This window comes from Sparus aurata, chromosome 17 (genome assembly GCF_900880675.1).
Source record: "Sparus aurata chromosome 17, fSpaAur1.1, whole genome shotgun sequence".
NCBI classification, from domain to species: domain Eukaryota; kingdom Metazoa; phylum Chordata; class Actinopteri; order Spariformes; family Sparidae; genus Sparus; species Sparus aurata.
In genome coordinates this window covers 21,481,006-21,508,870 of record NC_044203.1, presented here as the reverse complement: position 1 = coordinate 21,508,870, position 27,865 = coordinate 21,481,006, and the positions used below count along the sequence as shown (strand labels likewise).

Here is a 27,865-nt window from a genome sequence, read left to right as displayed (position 1 = left end):
ATCCCGAAAACGACATTACCCAAGAAGCCACGCGAATACCAGGAAGTGTCGCTCACGTTTCCGTGGTCACAGTGAGGTTGGTTCGCCGTCGGCTTCCTGCTGCAGTAAAGAGCGGCGTCGAGATAGACTGGGAAGACTCAACACCACCACCTCCAATAACGATACTGTACAATGAAACTGTTAGCAATATTTCCCCGTCTCGACATCCGCTTCGTCACGGTTATACTACTGGTAAGCGTCTGTTTCTCTGCTTGGAATATGCACCAACAGCTTTTAGCTACAAGCTAGCGTTAGCTAAGTAACGTTGGGCAGCCTGCTGCTGGATAGTTAGCTGCTAGCTAACTGCTCACATGAGACGTGGCCTTTAAAGTGGCTTTTTAAGGTGACTAGCGAGCCACTTCACTTGCTATTGAAAGTGTAATTAAAAGGCAGGTACATTGAGGAGGCCTTTTGACTGGGTTTCAGCGAACGACTCCCATAACTAATCAAGTTATCCAGCTGCAATGTCAACTTAGCCGGTAGTGTTGAGTAACGTTAGCTGTAGCGTTGTAACCAACCATAATCAGTTTTATCTAATCGAGGTGTTACTGGTATACCTGGCTGTTTATTCCAAAATGTCATAATGAGCTACGAATGGACTCATGATAACTTTGTTTAGGGGTAAAGCATCCGGCTAGCATTGGGTGCTAACTACCTCTTTATGACAACAGTGAGAGAATAACTGCTAGCATGGCTGGCTTAAGCATTTTGTTTGTTAAATGGGTTTGTCGGCTGTGTTTGATCAAGCGCATTACTTGTTATTTTACGGATGCATGAGTTTATTGTCGGACTTTCCGTGTGTCTGTATGTGTCTATGAATGATGCTCGCCGGTTGGTGAATTCCTCTGTTGTGGCTCATTCTTATTGGCTGACAACCCGGAACTAGGGAAAGCGCAGTAGTTCTGCTGTTGAGAGAGTTTGGGCCTGAAATGAAAACTTAAAACTAGTCGAAGAGCTGAAGAGCAGTGTTATCACTGGTCTTATTACAGCAACGGTGGCGTGTAATATCACTGAGCTGCTGTGCCATCTTATATGGCATAAAAGCAGAGCAACTGTTTTTTTAATGTAAATGTTAAGATTCAAGAAAACTATTCTAGTAATTTGTCATGCTTAAATTCTAAACATTCACAAGTCCCAGCCTCTCAAATGTGATGATTCTCAACCTTTATTTGGCTTATATCATCTTACATTGAATGTCATTTGGTCTGGGACTATTTTTTCTATAAAAGAAGCAATTTCAGAACATCACCATTGGCTCCTAAAAATTGCGATGTGCATATTTCTTTCTTACTAGGTTAACATTTCATTCACTCGATTATCAGTCATTGAATCAAAAACTTAACAGATCGATCGGTTATAGTTGGCGACAGTGCTGATTTCATATAAGGAAACCTGACAACACTGAACTAATGGACTTTTTAACTACGGACTGTTGGTTTGTGTGTGAGCAAAAGTGAAGTTACAAGGCCGTAGTAGTGTGTACTCTGGCTGTTTAACTTTTTTTTGGTGGGTTCATCTTAGAACCGGTAGTGCTATCTGATTTTGTCACAACCTCAGGGAGGATGAATGTGACATATCCTGTTCAAAGAAGAGCTTGAGTCAACACAGCCCTTAAATTTACTCCATGCCAATCTTATTCATACAGGATTGTTTCAGACAGTGTTGCCATCAGAGCTGGAATCCAGGAATCCCCAGTTGGTGCATCATAATTAAAGCGTTGCTCTTTTTTGAGTGCTACCAGGAAGTTGCACTAAAAAAACCTGGAGGGCTGCAAGAGGTTATTTTCCTAACTTAAAATACTGTCCCCGGCAGCAGCTAATGTCATGTCAGAGATATTTCATAAAGAAGATGTTTTTACTATGATGTGAGCAGGGATTATATGCTTTTTTACATTTACCGTAGAGGTGATGGATTGTTGATTAAGGGTCTTACAGTGATTACAATGTGTATTCAGTCATTTTTGATTACATCATCAATGTGCAACTGAGAATTTCTTAAGATTCTGATTATTTGTGGTATGTTGCATTGAAAGAAACTGAAAGACTGCTCAAGTACAGAACATGGCACCAGATTGAAACCTTTGGCCTTAAGCTCATGGTCGTCAAGTATTTGGTGAAGAGATAAATGATCTAGGTGGAGCTCATATTAAGTGCTGCTGACTCACTGACAAATGACTGGTGATGTAGTTTGAGTATCTTTTGGAGATATTTAGGCCTGACACAGTGTGAAATGCCTGCTAATGCACGGTTCCAAGTTTTTTCACACTTTGTAAAGTAAAAAAAAAAAGTTTAGGTTCTTTGTTGAAGGAAAAGGGTATGGGTATCGTACGAAAAACCCTCCTCGGGAGTACAGGACAAACAGGAAATATTAAGGGGATACAAACATCAATCTTTGATCAGTCTTTGCATAGATCTTCATCAGGTGTCCGATGAAGATGTAGCCAACAAGATAAAATTATTTGCTAATTTGCTATTTTGTTCCATGTGTGAACCTTTATGCAGTTGACATTTACATGAACACACGGAACCAGGCTACAAGGAGTTATTGTTTGTACATGAAATCATGATAGCATAATTTGCATCTTGTTCTACATGGATGGACAAGCCAAAGGTTGCATTGTTTAATGTATATTTAGGTCAGTACCTGGAACCACTGATCCAGGAGTCACTGGAGAGATGACACCTCTCAGGTTTCCTGGGACACATTGGGCGTCCCAGTGTAGGAGTTGGAGAAAACTGTTTGTTAAAAGGACACCTTGGCTAATCTCCTTAATGACATTTTATTTTTGCATGAAGCAAAACCCTAGTGTGTTATGTGTGTTAAGGCAGGAGTTTGGTACTATGGTCTGTACTTAACACTTGAAGATACTCTTGATAACAGTGTATTTACAGGCCTGTTGGCTCACTCTTTTTGATACTGAATTTTGTCTCTGCACATCAGCTCTTCTTATCTGGGTCAAACATCTTCAGAATCTTTCCTCTCTTACCCCACATAGTGTTTTTATGCTGTAATTGCTGATGTGTCTCTTTTGCCCTGTGTGTCTGTAGGTGATGGGCCTCTCTACTCCTGGACAAGCAGAAATCACCAGTCTGGACTCAGGCAACATCGATGAAGTCCTAAGTAAGGCATCAAACTTTACTCTCAAAAGTTTCATATAGGAATAGTGTGACATTTTGGGAAATGGGCTAATTCACTTGCCCGCTGAGAGTTAGGTGGGAAGATCAATACCACTCTCATGAAGCTACAACCAACAGCTGGTTGGCTTAGCCTGGCATGAAGACTGGAAACAGGGAAACGGCATGTATCTCTCATCTGATTCTTGGCTAGAAAGCTAATAAGCATACTTCCCAAAATGTCAGTCTTTTCCGTAATATTGGGTAGGATCAACATTCTCTACTATTTTTAAAGACCATCTTTGGATCTCAGGATATAACAATATCACTTGATACATTACAATGAACATGGTACCTGTTGTAGAGTGAATGAGTTATCAAGGAAGAAGACAGCCCATTAAGTAATTAGTTATAGGTACAGATCTGACCTATGAGTAAGAGAAGAAAATTGTAGCTTTCCTGGATTCCATCCAACACATATCATCATATTTGCCACACCCATTGCTGTCCTCTTAGATCTTTCAACACGCCCTCCACACATTCTTCCAATATTCAGCCGTTGTGGTAACTAAAATGTTTGGATAACCTGGAGAGAAAGTTATTAATAGTCGTGTTCCATATTGTTATCTTAAAATTGTTTCCCACATTGATAGTCATTGACCTTTGGCTTACCTTTTCGTGAAATAATAATTTAGTGTGATTTCATCAATTACAAATACTCGTTTTGTTTTTCACTTCACTGACTGAAACCTGAGTGGTTTTATGATTGATAAGCCTACTTAATTCATTCTACTAGCAAAACATACATTGATGAGTGTATTTGGTAATATAGATAGTGTCATATGTATTAATTCTCTGTTTGTGTGTGTGTTGAATTGCAGATAATGCTGGGGTGGCATTAGTTAATTTTTACGCAGACTGGTAAGTGCACTGTTTCTGTCCTACCGTCACCGGACCTCTGTATAATATCTCAAGGATATTTAAATTGGATTTTGCTCATGATGCAGACATTTCCTTTGAATGGCACATGGTGCAATAAGTATAATTAGATTGCTTTCATCCGCAGCAGAGATTTTGTTGATTTACTTTTAAAGGATTTTTACATCGTGCGTCTGTTTTTAATCTCATATGTTTCTAAGCCTTAATTAATGGATGGATGATGGAACTGTGATAGGCAAAAATCTTTCAACAACATAGTCATATACTGCTAAATGAATCCTGCGGTTGAAAGAAAAATCTATTTAATTTACCCACAAATTATGGAAATCCTTTTGACCTCACAACACTTACTCCAACCAATCCCCGATATACAGGTGTAGGTTCAGTCAGATGCTCCATCCAATTTTTGAGGAGGCATCTAACATAGTGCGGGAGGAGTTCCCTAATACCAAGCAGGTGGTGTTTGCCCGTGTCGACTGTGACCAACACTGTGAGTATATATTTACCTTTTTATTCTTTTTTCCTTTTTTAAGAAATGACAAGAAAAGTGCAGAAAATCCAGATGAAAAATAATGAGAAAAGCCCATCACAAGACACCAAAGCCATTATTTAATTTGATCAACAGCTAAAAGTATTCATTTTCATACTGATGTAAAAGCACACACACACACACAAAGTAATTTCAGTAATTTTAAGGCTTAAACTTCAAAAATATTTATTTACATTATAGCTTACTTCCAGGTTCAATATGTGTGTTATATTTCTATCAGCATTAGTTTAGTAGTTTTGTGGTCATGTAATGTTACAACACCCTCATTCTATATCCTGGCAGCTAAAAAGGCACACACACTCCACTGTGTACTATATTTGATGCACATATGTACACATAGATGCCCAGCACACCAAAGCACAGACACATAAACCGCTCGCCTCAGCCTTTTGAGATAAAGCAAATTAAAGAGAATTATTGATGACCTGCAAACTGTTTGAAGACTAATGACAAAACTGCTGCTTCCTGTGAAGACGGGAGGCTTAGAGACACCCCGCAGGGAGATTGACACCTGCCACATGCACAAATACACACACACACACACACACACACACACACACACACACACACACACACACAAAGTGTGTGCAGAGAGAATATTTACTCTTGGCGGGGGGCAGCTTTCATGTGGGAGATCAGAGCTAAGAGCTGACTGAAGGCAGTGTTTTCAGGTTTACCCACCGTCTCTGTCACTGCTCCGCTCCTCATCCCCCCGTGCCCATGTGTTTTTACTCTGCCTCTTCCTCCTCATCAATTGATTCGTCCTTCTTTATTTAACTTCTCCTCTGCCTCTGCCTCTGCGTAGCGGACATAGCCCAGAGGTACCGCATCACCAAGTATCCGACGTTGAAGTTGTTCCGCAATGGAATGATGATGAAGAGGGAGTACAGGGGTCAGAGGTCGGTGGCGGCCATTGCTGACTTCATCCGCCAGCAGCAGGTCGACCCCGTGAAAGAGATACACTCATTGGAGGAGGTTAATGCTGTTGATGTGAGTGACACACATGCACACAGTGTCTGTAAAACATTGCAAAATTTCCGGTTGTTGTAAATAAAAATGTTTGTTTCCTTATTCAACAGAGGAGCAAGAGAAACATCATAGGTTACTTTGAAACAAAGGACTCAGATAACTACCACACATACGGAAAAGTTGCCAACATCCTTCGAGACGACTGCACTTTCTTGGCTGCATTTGGGTGAGAATCCATTTTCCATAATCCTTCAAATGAAGCCCACATGTGCCTAAGAGTTGATATTGGAGGCTTAGTTTTTAGTCCTTCTTCAATTTCTAAGTAACTTCAACTTTTTTTAACTGCTTTACTGTCACAGTGCTGTATCTGAGCCTGAGCGCTTCAGTGGTGACAATGTAATCTACAAGCCTATGGGGGACAGCGCACCTGACATGGTCTACCTCGGCTCACTCAACAACTTTGACCTGACCTACGCCTGGGCCCAGGACAAATGTGTGCCTCTGGTCAGGGAGATCACCTTTGAAAATGGAGAGGTTTGTTACCTGCTTTTTCTTAAAGAGTGTTGTCAGCATCACAACAACCTTTGTTGTATCACAAAATGCTTTTTCTAGTCCTCTTATGCCACTCACAAAACAAAAAATACATGTGTTGTTTGAGTGTAGTAAGTGTTGAGCATGAGATATGGAGTCTCCCGGCTTGAGGCAAGAGTCTGCCTTGTAGTCTGGTGGTACGGCACTGGGTGCTTCTGCAGGGAGAACAGGCTGTGGCGAGTTGGGTATGCCTGCTAGAATTGATAGAATCCAATGATGTTCCGCATGGTTTTAATCACCCACTCCAGACGAGAGTCTTCCTGTCCTGGACATGCTCATCACATCATGGTAGTCTGCGATGTTTCAAGGCAGTATGCTTTCTGTTGCAATAATGCCATTTATAAGCTTTCTTTACCAGTGTGGATATTTGTGATGACTATGACAGCTTCTTTGATGTTGATTCCCAGAAACCTAGAACCCTTCTCCTGTTCCCCCGCAGCTTCACCCAAGTACACAAGAGTGTGTGTCTTTACCTCCTTTTTTTTTTTTTAACCAACAATCAGCTCTTTGGTTTCGTTGATGTTGAGAAGCTCAAATTTTTTTTCGACAAATGTAAATTCACACATGGATATTTACGCACAAGACGGCCTGGAGGGTATTTATGGTGCCTGTGGGCAGTCCATCTGTCTTTGACACTTTCTCTGTGTGTTTGCGTGCGCGTGTTTTCCAGGAGCTGACTGAAGAAGGAATCCCTTTCCTCATCTTGTTTCATGTTAAAGAAGACGGAGAGAGCTTAGAGAAGTTCCAACATGAAGTAGCTCGTCAGCTAATTAGCGAGAAAGGTAAGTGTGTGTGACAGTGTTCACAGTATTGATACACCTGTACCAGTTGCTTTATTAATTCTCCTCTCCAACAGTAAGTCCACACGTGCATGACTGTTGTGTTTAGATAGCCCAGTCTCCTCCTAAGTAGATTAAAATAGATGCTGTTGTTCTTAACACACAATATACAAGCTTTGATATATTTACCTTTTAAGAATTTCTTTTGCCCCCAGTGATATTTTCCAAGTCATCGTATCTAAGCTGGATATTCAGTATCATGACAACACTGTTTTGTACCGGTCAGACACTGATGTTCATGACATTTTTATGTTCTCCTCAGGTTCTATAAACTTCCTGCACGCAGACTGCGAGAAGTTCCGCCATCCTCTCCTCCATATCCAGAAAACTCCTGCTGACTGTCCCGTCATCGCTATAGACTCTTTCAGACACATGTATGTGTTTCCTGACTTCAAAGACCTCAAGTAAGTTCCACATTTCACTCTTAAAATATGATTTAGTTTAGTTAAAATTAGATGCATGATATCATCAATCTGACACAGCATTTATATATTTTATTTCTTTTGCAATACCACCGCATGTGCATCTTCCTTTAATTCTAAAAAGAAAATAGAGAAAAGAAAATGGGCTGGTAATTGTTTCATGTAGAAAGAAACAGCCTAATGTTGATGAAAACTCCCCACAAATGCGTCTGTAATGAACACATGAATCATCCACATGTCGGCTCAGCATTCTTTTGGACATTTTTGATCACTGAAATTGTTCATTACAAAATCTCCATAAATAAAGTTAATTTCATCACACACACACAAACATACACGCACACCATAATCCACTGTGCACTCAACAGCGGAGAAATGTCACACCTCCTAAAATCTGTCCTTTATGAATGGCCCAGGACACCAGAGCTAATGTGACATGATTTGGCACGTGCAATAAGTGCTAAACTAATCCAGTCTAATTTAATTTAAGATTATTTATTCTGTCCCCCCCCACTCCACCTCCCCCAACCTCCCAATCAGTCTGATCAGATAGACAGAAGCCCCGAGGACTGACCAGCCCTCCACAACCTAATTACATCACATCACCACTGCATGTGGCACACAGCTTGTAATTACATTAGTGCAGTGTATGTTATATATGTATGTGTGTGTGTTTGCGTGTGTGCGTGGGTCTGCATGCTGCTCTGACACACGGGGTTAGCTGCGACTGGGGAACAGCTCCGTCTGTGTGATATGACAACAGCTCATGACCTGTCGTTAATAAGCACACTTCACAGGACAGCGTTGATATGGATTAATGCTGCTTCATGACACGTCCGCAGGGAATAATGTCCTCTGCTGCTGCCGCCACTAGCTGTATTGTCTCATATCAACTCAGACCTGCTCTGTAGTTCAAGCAGGTCGGTCTTTATTGCTGGACTTTGTGTGTAGGAATGCTTTTGTCAAGCACACAGTTAATGGGCCTTATGAAAGAAGCACTCGTACAAACACACAGTCTATGAAATGACACGTATGAGTTATTTGAAAGAAGTTGTTGGACTCACTATTTTAATTTATTTTAGAATTCTCTCTTAGTACAAAAGAAACTCATGAGCGGTCCAGACCTGTCACCTATTATCAAATAATCCAGGAGCCAATACACTTTCTAGTAAAAATTAAAAGCGTATGTTGGTATATTTCCAATTTTTGGTACTTTAAACTTAAACTCCATTTGTCTGATAACTTAAGTTAGTAGTTACTTAGCAGTTTCAGATTATTTAGTGTTGATTAGACTCTGGCTGATATTAGACATGATCAAAGGTCACAACATTTGACGTTGGAGCAATATTTTTCACAAAATTGAATATCAAACAGCTGTTAGGGCAACTTCAGGCTTTTATTTTGAAAAAAAAGCAGAGCTACCGAGACAGCTACTACAGGTTGATTGGCATGATGTAGTGGCATACACCGAGCGATTTAACATACAGACACAGAGTACTTTGTTTCTCAGAAGAAGAAACAGTATTTCAGGTTTTAAGTGGGAGAAAATGATGAGCCAAAGGATTTGAATGAGGCTGCATGGCTGTAAGCACTTATTACCTGAACAGGGCAATACCACAAATTTGCAGTCTCACCTCACAGGCCAAGCAGACAAGCAACAATAATGTGTCGCAATATTTTGGCAAGAAGATATCGTGAAATAAAATGTTCGATATTGCCCAACCCTAGTGTTAAGAGGCTATTACTCCTGATGTGAAACCACAGAGAGGTGACTACAGATAGAGGGAGGAAGCTGCATCAGAGCCAAGTAATACATTTTAAATTCATTTATGTTATCGGCAACCTGACCTAAAAAAAAAACCCACTGATACGATAATCGGGAAAATGCTGGATATTGGGCCTGATAAGTGGCCCACTTGGTCCATCCCTAGTACAGATATCATCTACTGACCTAAAAAAAACTTAGATAATTAAGGTTGAATAAAATATGATCAGACCACATTATCATCATACGAACATTTCTGGATTTTCAGGCATATTGCATTACAACTCAGTAGTTGTTTGGGAAGGTTATCAACAACACAGGATAGTTCTGTCTAAGCTGCTTCTGGCAGGCATGTTGGCCAGTGTATTTCATAGCAGCTCCACCACCATTGCTATGTGAGTTGGTGAATGAGAGGCTGAAGTGCATACCGTTTAGCATGTCAGCCCAGTTCCTCTTTATTTTGTGTATAGTACCACGCTACTCTGGTGAATTAGTTGATAGCTGCACTATTAACAGTTTCAGATCCACTAATACAACTACTGACTGGTTTCCAACAGCACAACATGAAGCTTAGTGGTAGGAATATATTTTTTTGGGGACTTTTTTGTGAGTGAAACTTCAAACAGCTGAACAAGTAGTCGTGTAAAGCATTTCAGGGCGATTATGTTAATGATTAAGTATTATGTACATGCACCGACTCGTGAATCCAGCAAGTTGCACTGATTACAAGCCCAAAAAGTAGAGATTAAGATGTCCAGTGTGTGTTTCTGTGTTTTTTCCAGTATTCCTGGCAAGCTGAGACAGTTTGTGCTCGACCTTCATTCCGGAAAGCTACACAGAGAGTTTCACCATGGTCCTGATCCCACAGATAGCACACCTGGACAGGTCAGCATCAGCATACTTTACAGAGTCCTTAAAAGCTGTTTTTGCTTTTCTTATGTGAGACTTGACTGTTTGAATTTGGCCCACAGGAGGAGACGGGAGGAGATGTGGCAAGCAGCCCCCCAGGGAGCTCATTCCAGAAGCTGGCGCCCAGCGAGACCCGCTACACCATCCTCAGACGGGACCGCGACGAGCTGTGACCTCAACAGCCTTCCAGTGATCCTGTGACTCAATGCCACGCCCCGGGGTCAGGGAGGGGGTTAGGGTTGGGACAGGCCAGCGGGACAGAACAGCAACACCCAACACCCTTACTGAAGAGAGAGAGACGGTGAAGAGGAAGGAGGAGGAAAAAACGAAGAACAGGAGAAGGAGTACAGTCCACGACACAACCATGTTGGAATAACCTATATTTTCATAACTCTTTCACGTACAGTTTTTATTTTGGATCAAACGGAAGTGGGGTAAAGAAGAAAAAGCGTGTGGGCAGGGGTTAGGGGCATTGGGACATCAAGAGACGTGTTTTTACTTTTATTTTTTGGAGCTTGTAAATATGTTTGTGCTACATGGGAGTCTCATTGTCGGTCTAAATTAAATGCAGAGTTTCTTTATTTTATTCCTTTCTCTTTCATCACCCGGCTTTTGTAGGAAAAAAAACAACAACCCCAGAGCAGTTCCCTCACTCCAGTCGTACGGTTCTTATCTGTGGGTAGTCCAGTTCAGCCTGTCTGGTAGGAGACGCTTGTTAAGTCTCACCGACCTCGTGGCTGCGTCTCAATATGACCAACTCTAGTCTAATTCATTTGTATAGCACAAGTTATAACAATATGCCTGTTTGAAGTAGCTTTTTCTCCATATCTTCTCCACACATACTTCTGAAGGTATAGAAAAATATTTTGAAATACTTGGTAGGGGAAACATAATTTCAAACCTTGAGACTTGAGACAGAAGATAAAGAGACATTGCTACTCCAGCCTATTGAGATGCACCCCTTCTCTCCCTGGTACTAAATGGTTCTAGATTATGATGTCTCTCACAGTGCTTATAGAAAGTATCCCCCCCCCCGTTGCACCATTTTTTATGTGTTACTGTTTTACAACACTGTATCACATTTGATGTAATTAGGATTTCTTTGGGCAAAATCAATAGAAGATACTTTAATGATGAATAAGATTTTAGCCATCAAACTAAATTCTGTGTGTTTTAGTGTTGGCCTAAAAACACACCATCCCCACCATGAAGCCTGGTGGTGGCAGCATCATGCTGTGTGGAGGCTTCTCTGCAGCAGGCCCTGGACAGCTTGTGGCGGTGGAATTTAAACCGATGCAGCAAAATACAAAGAAATGCTGGTGAAAATGTACAACTAAAGATGTATATTTCACAGAGAGCCAAATCTAAATAGGAATGGTTTGATAACATCCAATCCTGAATTTGTCAGGTCTTGCTAATTGCTATTCACTCAAAGTCAAGTAGCTTGACTGAAGTGTAAATTTGTTACATGCCTGTTGAAGGAGACTGAAGGCTGTAACGGTTGCCAAATGTGCCTCTATTAAGTATTGTCTTAAAGGACATGATTACTTATGCAATCAAGAATTTTGTTTATTTTGTTCCCAAGACCAATCCATAAAAATCTGAGACTTTATTTTTTTGTGTTGTTTAGTGTCTAAAATTCTTAATACCTCCACTTGCTGTAAAACCGTAAAACATTAAAAGTCAAAGCGGGCTGGATACCTTTTAAAGGCACGGTATTTGCCGTAACACCTCTTAGTTATGATCCCAGGAAATAAGAGGAACAAAAACAAAAAGGATTTGAAATGGTGTACTCTAATATGATCATAACATGTATGAAATGGCTGTTGTTTTTGCTGTTACCTGTTGTCAAATGTCATCATGCTGGGGGAGAAAAGACTGCGTCCTTCCCAGTGTTTTTTTTTTTTGAAAAAAAAAAGCAGTGAGACGAGAGGGGAAACCCCATGTGATGAACGGTGGAAATTTACAGTCTGCCACTTTATACAAGTTCTCTTAAAACTGGTTTTGTCTCTTTATATGTCTTTGAGGTTTTGGTACAAGTCTAAATCCCACTGTTCCACTGAGCGTGAGTGAATCCAAAAGCCAGGTTATTGGAGAGTTAAGAGTGTGGGGGACCCGTCGTTAGGTTTGTACTGTGCGTCCTGCCCTTCCATTGAAGCCAACAGATGCCTGCATAGTGACATATCAGCCCACATACAGGAGAGCAACAAGAGGGGGAGTACGATACCATTTCTAAAGCCAGTAATCTCAGAGGGGAAGAAGAGTTTAAAAAAAAAAAAAAAAAGAAGTAAATTAAAAACCATTTTACAATATGTCGTGTTGTCTACTTTATATGTCGCGTCTCTGAACCTTACTGTTCATCCAATGAATGACATTAACTGTTGAAACCTTTTATTTGGCATCAAAACAGCAGGTATACATCCAACACATGGCAGTTTCTTCCACTCCAGTCCCTGAAATGATCCGTGGCACTTTGGTGCTTTTTGTGCAATTTTGCTCTTACACTTTGCAGATACAAGTCTATCTATATACAGTATAATTAACATAAATGCAGAAGCAGGACCACATTTCCATCATTGGTTAAACGTAACACTACAGTGACGTTGGGCAAACATTTTCTCCATACATCATTCTTCTTGTAGTACATCTGTTCACATTAGGATATTGTTTAATACATTGAGGAACCAGGGCAGCATAGTGTTTTTTTCATTACTGATTTATGGTTTAGTCTTCATAATGTCAAGAAATTATACAAAAATAAATGTAAAACAACGCTAATCTACAGTCCAAAGCGGTGTCTTCAAACAGTCCAAAACCCTCAAACTCAATTACTGTCACAAATTAAATTAATACATTTTAGAGGCTGGAACCAGCAAATGTTTGACATCTTTGCTTGAAAACTGGCTAAAATAATTAATCTATTATTATTATTATTATTATTATTATTATTGTTATTTCAATTAAAGGTGTTTTCTATATGTAGTTTTGGGGAAAACATTTTAATTACAAGATCTTCCATAACAGATTTATTTTTATGCCCAAATAAACAAACTGTCCTTGTTTTCGTGACTTTATAAACTCTGAACAAACTGACCTCAAAAGACAACGCAGTTTCATACCGTTTTACTTTGTTCAGATTTTCTAAGAACAGCTTGTTTATTCAGTTATGCAAAAGATGAAAGTTTCTGAGTTTGTATAAATACCTCTTTGTTATTGTAGATATTACAGAACAGTTTGAATTTCTTCACCAAAACTACATGATGCCTCTTTAATTATCTTTTCAACTGATTAATTGTTGCAGCCCACCTCAAAAGAATGCCGAGACATGATCACTCGTTAACTAGCAAGAGACTTGGTACTAACAGCCATATCAGGCTGACCCGACCACACATTAATTCATCTGTAGTGTAAAAAGACTGCTTAACTGTTTTCAGAATAAAAAATGCATTTGTAAATATAAAATTGTCCGCACGAACAGGTCATTCACGCCCAAAGTAAGGCTGTTATGACGGCATTTACAGCAGTGCTTCTGTATTGTCTCTTTGGGGCAATATAATGTGTTCTGATTGGTCACTCAACAGTGGTGTGCCAGGAGTCGAGGTTAGACGACCAACACAAGAACTGTTGGGTCATTTATCCTTGCTCGATTCTGCTTCAGACGGTATTTCTGGTGGCAGCAGTGCTTTCAACTGTTTCATCTGTAGCTCCACTTGGGCTTTGCGTTGTTTCTGGACCAGGTTGCCTCCTGCAAACCCCAGGGCACCTCCTCCCAGAGCAGCAGCCACCCCTGCAGCTTTGAACCCGGCCAGCAGGCCAATTGGACCTGCTAACACACCACCAAGCAGAGCCCCGGCAACCGGCAACACCGCCAACTTGTAGCCCACTGCCTAGAGAGACAGGAGGAAGAGAGACATTCGAGTTTAATTTAACACCCAAGCATACACACACACACCTTTGGAGGCCGTTAGGACTTTGTGGCTTCTGCGATAGAGTTGGGATGCGTCTATCCTTTCATGATCATGGACACAAACACGCCTGCAAATGTAAATCGACACTTCCATAAGCTGCATCAAAGCTTTTCATTATCTTCGTTTAGGGGATATCAGAGAGATGTGTCCTGTGTGTTATTACGGCTGTTATCATCAGAGTGGAAGGTGCTCTTTGCTGATGACAATTAATAAGACACACGTGCGCACACACACACACACACACAGGAACACACATTTGATTAACACTTCACCATTAAATTAATCTAGTTCAAAAGCTAGCATTGCTCGTCCCCACCCCTGTGGCAGTTGAGGGAGTTTTTAATTTCATCTGAGCTGAGTTAAAAGGACCACGGGCACACAGGTTGTAGAGGATGCAGGGAATGTGGGTGTTGTGTGAGTGTGAGTGTGTGTGTGTGTGTCTGTGTGTGAGCGTGTAATGCCGTTTGACCTGATGACAGATTACAAGCTTTCAAACACGTTAAAACATCTGACATCCTTCTCATCTGCTTTATCTCCCCACACCCCCCTCGTTTAATGTGCAGCCCTCTGCATCTAGCAGCGACCTTAGAGGGAGGTCAGCCTTTGTTTGTATCACCATTTGGGTGGATTTAATTTAAAATAAACATTTGGAGAAAATATTTCATTACTTGAGGCATTTATTTCATAAATGTTTGGAGTAAAGTTCATTTTGTTAAATGATTGGTGCACTTATAAAAACGGATTATCTCACTTAGTTTTTACTGGTATCTAGCCAGGCAGGTTTGTTATAATTGTATTATTTTGGTTAGTATAAAGGTTTTAAGTAGGAATACGGCTATTAGCATGAGGTGAGTTAATCTAGTTTCAGGTAAAACGACATTGATTCAGTGGTACGTTTAGATCCGTAACATAGTAAATGTGGACTTTCACACTGAAGAGCTCAAATCCTTTTCTTTTTTGATTTAGATTAATGAAACGAGATGAAATGTAAGTGGAAGTTTGGCACCACCAATTAAAATATATGACTGTTTAAGGATTTTTTTTACAGCATTTCTGAATTTAAAGTTGCAGTACGCAAGAACTCTGCTTTAAACATCATTTATACAAAGATGCTAGGTATTGTGTATTGTGATATCTGAAGTTAGCATGCATCACTTGTAATTAGATGCTGACAGCAATCAGCATCTGCATGGTTAGGTAACAATACAATTGAGAACCTTTTTTTTTCTCCTTAATTCAGATGAATAGTCACTTGTGGAAGGAGACTGCAGAAACAGATGTGAAAATGCTGTTTTCCATTTAAGGTAATTCACTTTCCAGTTCTTTGCAATTACTTATTTTCCTCAACACACAAGAGACACAACTCTATGTCATCACCATGTCTGAGAGTCTGTAATTACATTCATTCACACCTCCTTTATGTTCCTGTGTTGTGAAGTGTGAACAAAACAAAGATCAAAATAGACTAGCTCATCTGACAGACGAGCATTTCTTTCTCTGAGTCTCTCTTAACATTGAGTAAAGTTAGAAAACAACACCATATATTTTTGATAGACAATCCCTGGCAGAAAACTGCTTCCACTGGTGTGTGTGTGTGTGTGTGTGTGTTTGCTGTGGACCAACAAAAAAGAGGTGATTCATTCTGGGTATCACAGACGCAAAGTTCAACATTTCAAATGTGTAATATGTGTGAAGGGCACTGAGTTGTCCTTCTGAGTTACACTCAGTGGAAGAGTTTATTGAATTGATAATGGAAGCCCGAATGCTGCTCTTGAAAAACTATTAAACAGTCATTCAAACCTCTCCTTATAGCAAAACACACACACACACACACACACACGCACACCCCCACACACACACACCCCCACACACACATACACACACACGCCCCCACACACACACACACACTCTTGTCTCATCCTACCTCTCTATCACTTTTCCTCCCCTCCACTCCTCTCTATCCCTCTCCTCTCTCTATTTCCTTAATTGCAGCTTTCCTCCGTATTCGAGTGGATCAATAGGGACAAACGCTGTGGAATGGCTGGGAGGCAAAGTGCCATCGATCCCCCCCATCTCCCAAACACTACACGCACGCACGCACGCACGCACACACACAAACACACACACACACACATACACACACACACACACACACACACACATCTAATCATCAGAACACACACACATCCACACCTTCCCCAGGCTCTTGGTCCCCTCCTCCACGTTGGCAGCGGCTGTGTTGACGTTGTCCTCTATGCTGTCAATCTTCTCCTGCTGGGACTGATGCACAGGGGTTAGACACACACAAACACATATTAACACACACACACACTCAAATATACACACACGTGTGACAGAGCAACCACCTGTCATGTATTACGCTTTTTATAACCAGTCCAAATTCAGCTTCACAGCACAGGTTAACACAGAAAGGGTGTGTGCGTGAGTGTGAGTGCAGGCTGTAGGTATATTTAAAGGGATTTAACTGGGGAAAGGGGTCCTTACTGTGTGTGTGTGTGTGTGTGTGTGCGTGTGTGTGCGTGTGTGTGCGTGTGTGCGTGCGTGCATGCGCGTGGCATTGTGTAGATCTCATGAAATATTCAGAGTGGCAGCTGTCTCTCTCCATGTGAGGGCTGGATGGACACAGTGACCAAACAACAACCAGAGCACTTCTCTTCCCTTCTTCTTCCTCATCTTTCCTCAGTGTCGCTTCTCCCTCTTTCACCTCCTCACTCTGAGCTAAAAGTCAAAAATATTTAACGGATTCAGATCTGTCTAATTTAACAAATTCTCTTCCACAAACCAAACTCAAACGGCAATATTAACATACTCCAACTTTAGATGCACATAACCTGCCAGACTGACTCATTACATCTTCTCCCCCCCCAAAGATAATAGGGCTGCATCATCTTTTATCTTATCGATTCATCTGCTGATTATTTTCATAATAAAACGTATTATAAAAAAAGTGTAACGTAACGTTAATAAAAGTGTTAAAAATGAATACTAAATAAAACATAAAAAAATAGTGAAAAGTGCCCAAATCATAATTCCCCACAACCTGAGGTGACATTATTTGATCAAACAGTCCAAAACCCCCCAAACTTCATTTCTACACCGAAATAAAACTGACAAAATCAGCAAATCCTATTAGAGAGGCTGGAACAATCAAACATTTGGCAAGTCTGCTCAGAAAAGTGACTGAAACGGGGCAAGAGGGTGATAAATGTGACGAACATTCACTATCATCACTCCACTATTGCCATCTAAAAAAATGCAGAAAATGCCCAATAACAATAAGAATAAGAATAAGAAGAGGAAGAAACAGAAGAAAAAGAAGAAGAAAAAAAGAGGAAGAAAATAAGAAGAAGAAGAAGAAGAGGAAGAAAATACGAATAAGAAGAAAATAAGAAGAAGAAGAAGAAGAAGAAGAAGAAGAAGTAGAAAGAAAAATGAGGAAAACATTCAATTATCAAAATAGTTGCTGATTAAATTTCGGTTGATCAACTAATTAACTAATTATTGATCTAAGCCTGTGTATTATCCTCTAATGTGGTCACATGTTTTGAGTGTGACGATGGTTCTTGGTAGAACATGACCCATTCAGTGGTTGTTGGCTCAAAAAAGGGACTTTTTGACTCCTAACACTCCATGACAACTGGGCAAATTGTCTGCTGAGGAGAACACTGTGATCTGATTAAAAGCTCTGCTAAATGGTCCTCACGGTTAGAATGATTTTAACTACATTTGTGAAATGCTTTTTCTTTAACATTACCTCAAGGCTTTCAAAAAATATGAGAAGTTTAAAACCTGTCAATTGTCATTATCATTAAAGATGAAGCTAGTGCTGAAGAAAGCTTTAGATTAAATGATTAATAATTTTAATATTTATTTTGATATCATAATATAACACATATGTTTTGAAGCATTTCTGCTTTTCCTAAGGCTACTAATACTAGACATACTTGACAATAATTTTAAATTTTGTCCTTGTCAGTTTTAACTTGAACTAGAAAGTCACGAGATAGACTTACTACTGTGTATATACGCTGAGTGGAGACATAAAAAAAAACCTACAGATAAGAAGACAGACAAACACAAACAGTTACTAACACGATGCATTTACAGAAACAACCACACTCACTCACTCACTCACTATTTCCACTGTGGCTGAGCACTGGAATATTACTCCCCTAACGCTGTCTTTCACCCTTGAGACACCACAACAACATGTCTATGCTCTTTCTGCCCCCCCACCCTGCTTCTATCTGTTTGTTTTTTTTACCCTAACTACATCTTCACTCTCTTTCTTTTTCACTGTTAATCTCTCCTTCCTTCCTCCACCCAGCCTCTCTGGTTCTGTCTCTCCATCCCCGAGGACAGACTGATAATCTGCGCCGTCTGTTCACTGCCTGCTCCGACGTATGCCTCGTTCCTCCACCTCTCCCCCTGTGGACAACCAGCCGTCCTCCCCCAAATCCCGCCTCTCGCTCTCTTCATCTACTCCTCAATCTCTTGGTGAAGAGGCCTCTGGGGCCCCAGCGGTCGTCCTGAGCGGGTCTGTGTAACCTCCCTCTTGGAGGAGCCTTACCAGGCAACACAAGCACACATATTCAAATACAAACCACAGCCTGGAAACGTTATAAGCGACCCGCCTCTGTCACATTGTTTTTCTTTCACAGGGGTAGCTCTGCACACATGTAGATGGAGACATGCGACTGTGTGAATGTAGCAGCCAGGAAGCATGCAGCAGAGTTGAGTGTTTGTACTCACGTGGACGAGCAGAGAGAACTCCGTCACCAAACCACACAGCTCCTTCAGATCCTGACAGAGAGAAACATGACTTGACATGGCAGTGCAATGTTTAATCACACAAATCTACAGCTACAGTGTGCCCAAACTGTCGGCGTCTGGAATTGACTAAGAGGGTGAATATAAAAGGGCACTGTATGTTTGACAGTAAAACGGTGTGAGATAAGTATGTCTGTAGGAACATGTAGGGGGGGTCAATTGCATTAGATAATCCTGCAATAGTGATGAATAATGCACGTAACCATAGCAACGTTTAGTACAGACAGGATGAAAACTACTTCCTCTGTACTCTCACTTCGATTTTTCAGCATAGGCCCATTTCACTGAGGACATTTTATGAGAGTAGTGAAATCACAAATAATAAACAATAATATTGATGATGGATGAATTACGTCAAGCTGCTTCAGGTTCAGGGTCCTGTTATTGGTACTGTAAGTAAGAATGACTCTGACTTAAAACAAACAAACAAAACGGTATGAATCATTATTAATATTACATTTCATAGTTGAAACTTTTGGGCCATGGTTTTGTTGGGTAAAATGGTAAAAAAAAAAATAATACAGTCACCTCCTTTGTTTATGATCACATTAAAAAAGGAAAGAAAGACGAATGATAATGTAAGATAATGTAAACATGGAAGAAGGTGTCACAAAACAAGAGCATTCGATTTGAGCAGTGCCTCTCCAACTTAATTCTGAGCTCTGGCCCTTTTTTAGCTTCTTATTTGAAGGAAGGAATTAAAGCTTACAGTAACTAAAACCTTGACTTCCTAGGACTGAGCCATATTTTGTTATTACAGCATTATTGTGAGACTATATATTGTCTCATATTTGCATATCGTTATATTGTGATGGAATTTTCAGACTGTTTTGATTATTTAAATACTTGCCTTTATCCACTTAGTGATTATAACCACATTACTGGTGACTGTTTATCAAAAATCTCACTGTGTCGGTAATCTATGAAAGTACCAAAACTCATCCCTTCAATATGGATATCGGGGTATTTGGTAAAACATACTGAGATATTTGATTTTGTCACCCAGTCCTAGCAGGTATTAAGTGCTTTTCAGGACATTTCGTAGCTCAGCCCTTCCATGAACCCATATACTGTATCAACATTTAAGGGACTATAAAAAGAGTAGCGCATAAGCAAAAAAGAGTTCCTTTAAAAAAGTACTTTTTTGAACACACTGTATATACTGTGTGCTAGGCTACTGTTCTAGAAATGCACACCTCCTCCAGGTTGTCCCAGGACTCAGCTGCATTCTGATCAGCAGGGATTTCTGGAAGGAGGAGTTGGATTTGCCTGCCAGACACCGGCTCCTCGTCCATGTCGTCATCAGCGCGGGAGCTGCTGGATGCACAGCTGGACTCACAGCTGGATGGCTGAGCAGCAGGTGGCTGAGACACAGGGTTAGAGTGCAAACGCAGAAAGTCTCGTGTGGCAGTCGACGCCCTGTCTCTGACCGGCTTGACAAGTGCTTCCAGAGCGTCAGCGTCTTCGGCTCGGACCCGAGAACACAGCTTCTCCATCTCTCTGATGTTCGCTCTCAACTGCTGCAGGGTGACAGAGGAGAAGCAGTTTTCTCAGTGAGCTTGTATGTGAAGTTATATTTATCAACATAAAACATATCAACAAAGGGGACAAAATTGACAATCGTAGCCAATTCCCTTGTGTTTTCTTGTTGCCCCAGTAGGAAGTGCTCATACTGACAGGTTCAGCATCCCACTAAACTGTTCAAGTGATGAGAAGTGTGTGTGTGTGTGTGTGTGTGTGTGTGTGTGTGCGTGTGTTGGGGTGTTGGCTTAATAAGGTTCAGATTTGAGGCTGGGGAACACAAGCCTCCCCTCCCCTTCATCCCACCGTGCCCTGAGGGTGACAGGAGGATTACATCGCAGCCATCAGCCCTCCAGGCCACAGCACGACCTGGGCTCAGGAGGTCGACGCACCGCCGATAACACATTCTGCTAATTACACACCATGAATAAACATACATGGATACACTCGTACTTGTGTGCATAAAAATGAAAAACACACTGATTAACACTGAGACAGTTGGGTCAAGCATCTGTCAGCCTACAAATTAACCACAACTGTTTGGAGCGCTCTCTCTCTCTCACTTTCTCACACACACACACAGACAAGCACACACACACACACGCACGCACACAGGCAGACACACACACACAAACACACACACAAACAATCAAAAGAAGATATTCATGATAAAACTGTATTGACTCGGTTCCCCTGATGTTGGCTGAAGCTGCTGTGGTAAAGACGGTGGTACTGAGTCTGTCTATGCTTTTCTCTTGGGGTTAGCAAGGCGCTAGGCTAGTGGGAGTAAATGTCAATCATCAAGAAGGGTGAGAGACTACCGTCTACTGTTTTTCTGTGTGGACAGACACATACAAAAAATTAACTTGCAGAAAACGACAGGCAGACTAAAGAGACATACCGACTATCTACCTTTCTTTGCTATGGAACATAAGCACACACACACAAATATACACACATCTGATCCGGAGTAGACTAACCCCTACTCTGGATTAACACCGTGAAGACACGGGAAAGCACTCTGCGTGTGTCCCTTGGGCTTTCAGGGTAATGGTGAGAGGATAGGTGTGCGCCTGTTTGGAGTTATTTCACCTTCAGAGACATGGTGGCTTCCAGGCAACAACATCCCCTGAGGCATTTCACACCCACCATGTGAACAAGTACACACACACAAGAGACGGTCCGTTTCAGGTTCGGCAGCAGCTCTTTTCATGCCCTGATTTCTAAGAGAGAATGTCCATAGAAAGGGTTAATTTTGTTTGAGTTTTTATCTAACTTTTTTGAAGCAATTTTGGTTACATAATCCTATATTCTTGAACTGCAGGGCTTCCAGCTGGGCAATGAGCTGTCTTTATTCTCACCCCACCATAATTCAAATTACAAGCCTGTTTTGTTTTGTGCCTTTTTTTTTTGCTTTCCACCTAAAACTAATGTTAGCTCTTGCAAACTGCTCTTCCATCAATAAAGATCTCCGACTCTTTGTTTGTTTATAAGCCTGTAAATAATGGCAATAGGAAACCTTTAAATACCTAAACCAGTCCATAGCCTTAATAGCACGGAACTACAGCATTACCACGGGACCTCAGGTGATTTAGAAATTACCGCCTAACAATTGTGTTTACTGTGGTGCATTCGCACATGATAAACACAGTCTGTTTTTTACCCCTGGATATGATGCTGTGGGTCCTTGCAACATCAACTTTCCAATTTGAAGTGTCTGCTCTTCAGAGGCCACATTATTTACATAGATTAGAGTTCATTTGTCCCCTTGCTGCGTATGTTACAAGAAAAAATAAAACTTTGCAGCTAGAGTAGATCAAGTAACAGATGCATTGTGGCTGGATTTGAATAAGACAACCTTCTCTTGAGTAATCATTTTAAAGGTCAATCTAGCTGATCCTGTACCACAACTGTACCTGCGATCAAAATTTGTACATTTTCAGTTGTTTGACAACAAAATTCAGATGATTTTTTTTTTTTACATATATATAAACACATCGAAAGACATACGTATGTATAAAAAAATCTAATGAAATCATAGAAATGCCAATTTGTATGGGACCCTTGTCACACGACCTCTGTGTTTGGTAAAATATGCAGTTGAGTTCTTAGGTAGGTGTACTGAAAGGTAGAAGTAAACAGGCCCAGGAGCTAAATGCAACAGTGCATTCACATTTAACATGTATTGAAGTGATATTTGACCAGGAGTATCTATATATTGCCTTTAAGTAATGGAGTTTTAGATGTTTGTCTTGTTACGAAACACATCACATCCACCGGTCGTTACTTTCGATTTCCAAACTAGAAGTACTCATCACAAATCAGGAAACATCTTGTTTCTGAGCTCCAAATTGTCCAGACAATTTGAGACAAAAATATACTATGCAGTTGCAGGGTCATGCTTGTTCAGGAATTTCGAGAGGCAATGATTCATGTCATCATTTGAACAATCCTCACATTCACATATCCGCCAGGCTCACACATTCGAAAAATATTGCAAATTCCCCTGTGATGACAACAGCATGATACTGGGGCTCATCTCATGCCAATTCAATGCATCACCCTCTATCACACACACACCTATGCTTATTTGAAATTTACAGACTTATACCTGAACCGTCCTGCTGGCGTTGATTTGCTCCTGATGAAGGCGGTCCCATTGCTGGCTATGCTGGTACTGCAAAAATAAAGGAGAATCTATCTGTTATCCATCTGTGGACAGGAAGTAAGAGTGTGTGGATGTGAGCGTGCGATCATGTGCCAAGCCAGATTTTGAAGTCGTCACCTTCAGTATGTTATTGTGGTGTTTCTGCAGCCTCTCCAGGTCCGTGGGTAGAGCCACTTTAATGAACTTGTGGATCGGTGCCTCCAGGCGCCTCAGTGTCAGCTTGTTGCCTTCCTCTGCCATGTGTCCTGCTGACTGCCCACAGCCAACACCTCTGTGGAACTTGGACACTGCACCTGCTTAGCTTTATCTCACTGCCCCCACAGACACTGTAAATACCAGCAGAGTATGATTTTAATAAATACATAAATCAAATGAATAAACTCTGTGACACATGCGAGTCTGCCCACACATCCAAAATTGGCATCTTCATACGACTAATAAGTGTAAGTGTATTTTTTTCTTGCCACCATCCTTTGAGTAGAAATTGTAACTGAAGAATTACTTCCTGACAGTATAACTAGAGGTGCATGATATGGATTCTTTTAAGCCAAAACATTTACCCTGCTTTTAATGACACCGATAAGAGATCACCAGTAATTACACGTAATTGTATCTTTAAAAGAAGCTCCTTACCTGTACTTCAATCAAACCTGATCGTAAGAATGGCTAAGATAAAGAGAGCAATCACAGAAGACAAAATATTAAAACTTAAAACTAGACTTTCTCCCTCCTCTCTGAACATGTATTGTATGCTGCACCTGTTCTCCTTCTTCTCTTTGTTTTTTTTTGTGAATTGCAAACCAACTGTTAAGGTGCAAACTGCCGCCTTCTATATCAGAGTGTGTAGATGTAGGGCTTGTTAAGTCATTGAAAGTAATTTGTATTATTGTGTTAAGACATCGTGTTAAAACGTTACTTTGATGAAAGTGAAAGCTCCCATTACAATTAGTATTTGAGTAAAAGTCTTGGTATCAAATCTGCTTGATTATCAAAAGTAATTTTCTGGCATGTAATTACACATGCAATCTTACAATTATGCATACACTATATACAAAGAGTCGACTCATTATTGACCCGATCATCAGAATTTTTCTGATTATTGGGAGTCAGTGTTTTTTTTCCCCGAGTAAAAATAAATGAATAGCACTGCTGTGGCTCTAATGCAGCATATTCTGCAGAGTAACAAGGAAGTCAGTTATCAAATAAATTAACTGAAATAAAAAGGTACAATAATTGCCTCTAAAATGTAGTATAGTAAAAGTATAATGTAGCAGAAAAACTGAAGTGGAGTATTACTATCTTAATATTAGGGCTCGCCTGATACGGCTTCTTCAGGGCCGATACGGATTATTAGAAATCAAGGAGGCTGAAAACTGATATTTGGGACCGATATTCATTTGTTGTAATAATTTAGAATAACTAGTGACAAAATAAAGCACAACTTACAATTTAATCACTGATCCTAAGTACAATTTTCAGTTACTTTACAAGTAACTATGCAGATTATTCAGTGTTTATAGGGCATCAACTGATAATCATAAAAATGCTTATTATCAGCAATGATAATCGTCCAGGGCTGATAATCGGTCTATCCCTACTCAAAACCGCACTTAAGCACAGTACTAGAGTAACTGTACTTAGTTACATTCCACCATTGGTCTCAAGCTTCTCATATATTATGTTAATGAAGTACTTTTGATTATTGACTGTTAGGGTTTGTTGCTTGACAAAAACATCTACTTGAGTACAGCCATTGGCTCTGGGAAATTGTTATTTTCGCTTTTCTAGACAAACAATTAACAAAATGATTGACAAATTAATCGATAATCTAAATAATTATGAAATCTTTTTGGTTGTAGCTCTATATAACACAGTCCCATGTCAAACAGTCCTTAGTAGTCCACACCTAACTAGCTACTGTATAACCTTAGTACGGGTTATTTAACAGGCTGATACAAATATCTACTAAGCCTTTCAGACAAACCATTTTTAAGCTTATTATAGACCTTGAGCTACATTATAGTTTCAGGCTCAATTTTACTGTACATCTCCTTCACTGTCCTCTGAAGCCTGAACTGAAACTGACCACCAGTGTTAAAGTTAGCTTAAAGAGCGGGCTAGCAAGATATTAGACGTTAGCTAAGCACTGAAGCTAACAGCGTCTTTAGACGATATTTGCTAACTTTCTGACTTAACCGGAATTTCTTGAAGTGCCTGTCTTTAATGTAAACCACGAGTCAGGTAAACGAAACTTAATATGACATATGGCGACACTCACCACTGAAAACACCATGCGAGGATATGAATTACAATCGCTAAAGACTACTGTCAGCCTCCATGTTGTTGTCAAAATTAACTATTAGCTGCATTCGCTAATTTTCGCCAATACTTTCGGTTAATTTCTGACACTTTTGGTTGTTTGTAAACAACTGTCTTCCCAGTGCGTCCGTGAATACATTCCGACCTAAACCAGCACCCAGGGCACAATGTGTTCCACGTCAATGTGCCCTGTGGTAGCGTCCCTAACAGGAGGTAGTATTTATTAAATAAGCCTCGATATAAAGTGTGTTTTTATTCTTACTGAGTCTATTTAATTGTGTTATTTTGGACCAGAGAGGTGCAACACACAAAAGAAAGCGAAAAGACTACAAAGCTAGACACACTAGTGGACACCAGCTTCTACTGTTGATATCAGAATTTAATTATGTTATAGTACAGTTATTAGTGTCTTGAGTTTGAGGGGTTTAATTACGTTGCACACATTTCACCTTTCAATGCTTATTTTATTTACCCAAAATATAATACATATGGACAAAAGATGTGGATAAATGTTGGATATAACTGAACAGTTAATTGATTTTTAAGACAACATTTGAAGTCAATTTTTTGTGGCGTGTCAGAATGTTGGAAGTGTTAAGCTGGGGGTCTTTTAACTTTATTACCTAAAAGTGTTCCACAATCGTGGCTACTGACCAGCTAGAGGTTGATCATATATCGTAAAAGGTAGTTTTGTGAGTGACTGTGGTCCCACTAAGTGTGGTAACATCGATTAAAATCAGTGACCTTTTCAAAATGTCACAATTACTCATAACAGCTACACTATCAAAACAATGTGAACATGGTACAATTTCAGGCAGTGGCAATAACTAAACAATAAATAAAAGATGAGTAATTTTATTTAATTTGCCATTTACTGTATGCAGAAGTTTTTGTTTTGTCCTTTCCATTTGTCTTTTCACAGTTGGCTGTGTGTATAAACAGCATCAATCCTGTGGAAAGAAATGTAAGTGTGATATTTTTGTCTGTCTTGTGTTTGGGAGACAGAGTTGGGGTTCCCCCTCCTCTACTCTGAGCTCAGCCAGTGTGAGTGGGTCTATTGCATGTTTCCACTTCTCTTTTCAGCACCTTTTACCTTTGACATTTAGGCCAACCCCCCACACACTCTTCCCTCAGCGGATGCTCCATGCGAGGGGCCACAGTGAAACACACAGTACCCAGCTACAGGGGATTTCCCCTGGTGCTGTACACATGTGTGTGTGCGTGCTGTGTTTGTGTGTCTGTCCACTTCCAGGGGACTCCCAGAGTTGCAGACTGAGGGGGTAGAACAAAGCTGACAGTGAATGTCTAAATAGCAAGTCATCAGAAATGTTTGGGTTCATGTGTTTGCCTTTGTGTTTGTCTTTCGAGTGTGTGTGTGTTTGTGTGTGTGTGTTATAGGCTCAAGAGGACTCAGGTGCCATTCGTTTCAGTCTAATCCAGGAAGTTTGTCAGCAGGCGAGGAGGCCAGCAGGGAGCTCTGTGCACTTCTTACCTCCTGCATCTTCAGAGCAGGTGTGATCAGCACATCCTGATGGCTCGGTGGATATAGAGCTTTTTTTCACATCGTACATCTTGACCAGTCATAGCAGCAAAAGCACAGGTTTTTACAAATAACACTGTCCATGAATCTGCTCTATCCCAGTGAGCCATGACAGGGTGACAGTGAGCCAGTATGCACAAGAGCGGTCCCGTGAAACTGAAACATTATTGTATTGCCTACACCTGTGCTTCTCCTTCTTTTTTGACATATCAAAATATCCTCCAACCTACTCTTCTCACATCTTAAAGGGGCAATTTTACATCTCTGAATGGATGAGGATAAGTTATGAACCCACAGCTTTAAAAATAGCTGCTTCGAATGAGTGTGTGCATGTGCATATGTATGCTTGTGTGTGTGTGTGTGTGTATGTGTGTGTGTGTGTGTGTAAATATGTTCTAATGGGACCTCTAATTAAAACTCTGGGGTTATCTGCTATCTGTCAGCTGTGATCGATTGGCCAGGAGACTGACAGCTTGCTGTGTGTACGTGTGTGCGCAAGCGCAAGATTGAGTGCGTTTGTGTGTGTGTGTGTCTTTCAAGCTCCAAGCGGAGCTCTCTCTGCTTCGTGGTCGTGTTATTTTTAGTTGTCACTCAGACATGTCACTGTCGTAGTAGAGGGATTAACACATATTCATTTGCACGTGCTCGCAGCACTACAGAGAAGGTGTGAATGGTCTTTTTTCCTGCACGCTGATCAAACACAGAGATGTCGCAATCCCCAACAAGTGTGAGGTGTAAGATAGATTCTCGTCCGTCACAGAACACACACACACACACATATATATACACAGGTGCACTTCATTTCCTGGTCATAATCATCTCTGGTATCAAGAAGTTGAATTTCTTGGGACTGAAGATTTTG

The 27,865-nt window shown here is 40.6% G+C and overlaps 2 protein-coding genes across 4 annotated transcripts; one reads left to right on the top strand and one right to left on the bottom strand.

Moving 5' to 3' along the window:
* Window positions 1-59: 59 nt before the first annotated feature.
* Window positions 60-12,137, top strand: erp44 (endoplasmic reticulum protein 44). Its single transcript, XM_030393714.1, has 11 exons — window positions 60-231; window positions 3,087-3,159; window positions 4,034-4,073; window positions 4,466-4,581; window positions 5,447-5,631; window positions 5,721-5,836; window positions 5,970-6,144; window positions 6,872-6,983; window positions 7,303-7,444; window positions 10,010-10,112; window positions 10,199-12,137. Exons 1-11 carry the CDS (start codon window positions 172-174, stop codon window positions 10,307-10,309), a joined length of 1,233 nt encoding a protein of 410 aa, XP_030249574.1. The 5' UTR covers window positions 60-171; the 3' UTR covers window positions 10,310-12,137.
* A 373-nt stretch (window positions 12,138-12,510) lies between these two features.
* On the bottom strand, window positions 12,511-25,608 carry stx17 (syntaxin 17). Of its 3 annotated transcripts, XM_030393715.1 has the most exons (8): window positions 25,423-25,608; window positions 23,778-23,810; window positions 23,262-23,470; window positions 23,088-23,153; window positions 20,152-20,475; window positions 18,878-18,928; window positions 16,298-16,384; window positions 12,511-14,023 (listed from the first exon to the last, which is right to left on the bottom strand). In XM_030393715.1, exons 3-8 carry the CDS (start codon window positions 23,382-23,384, stop codon window positions 13,766-13,768), a joined length of 909 nt encoding a protein of 302 aa, XP_030249575.1. In that variant the 5' UTR covers window positions 23,385-23,470; window positions 23,778-23,810; window positions 25,423-25,608; the 3' UTR covers window positions 12,511-13,765. The 3 variants fall into 3 exon arrangements, with proteins under 3 accessions (XP_030249575.1, XP_030249576.1, XP_030249577.1); XM_030393716.1 differs by having other exon boundaries at window positions 23,262-23,810; XM_030393717.1 differs by lacking the exon at window positions 23,778-23,810.
* Between the last annotated feature and the right edge of the window lie 2,257 nt (window positions 25,609-27,865).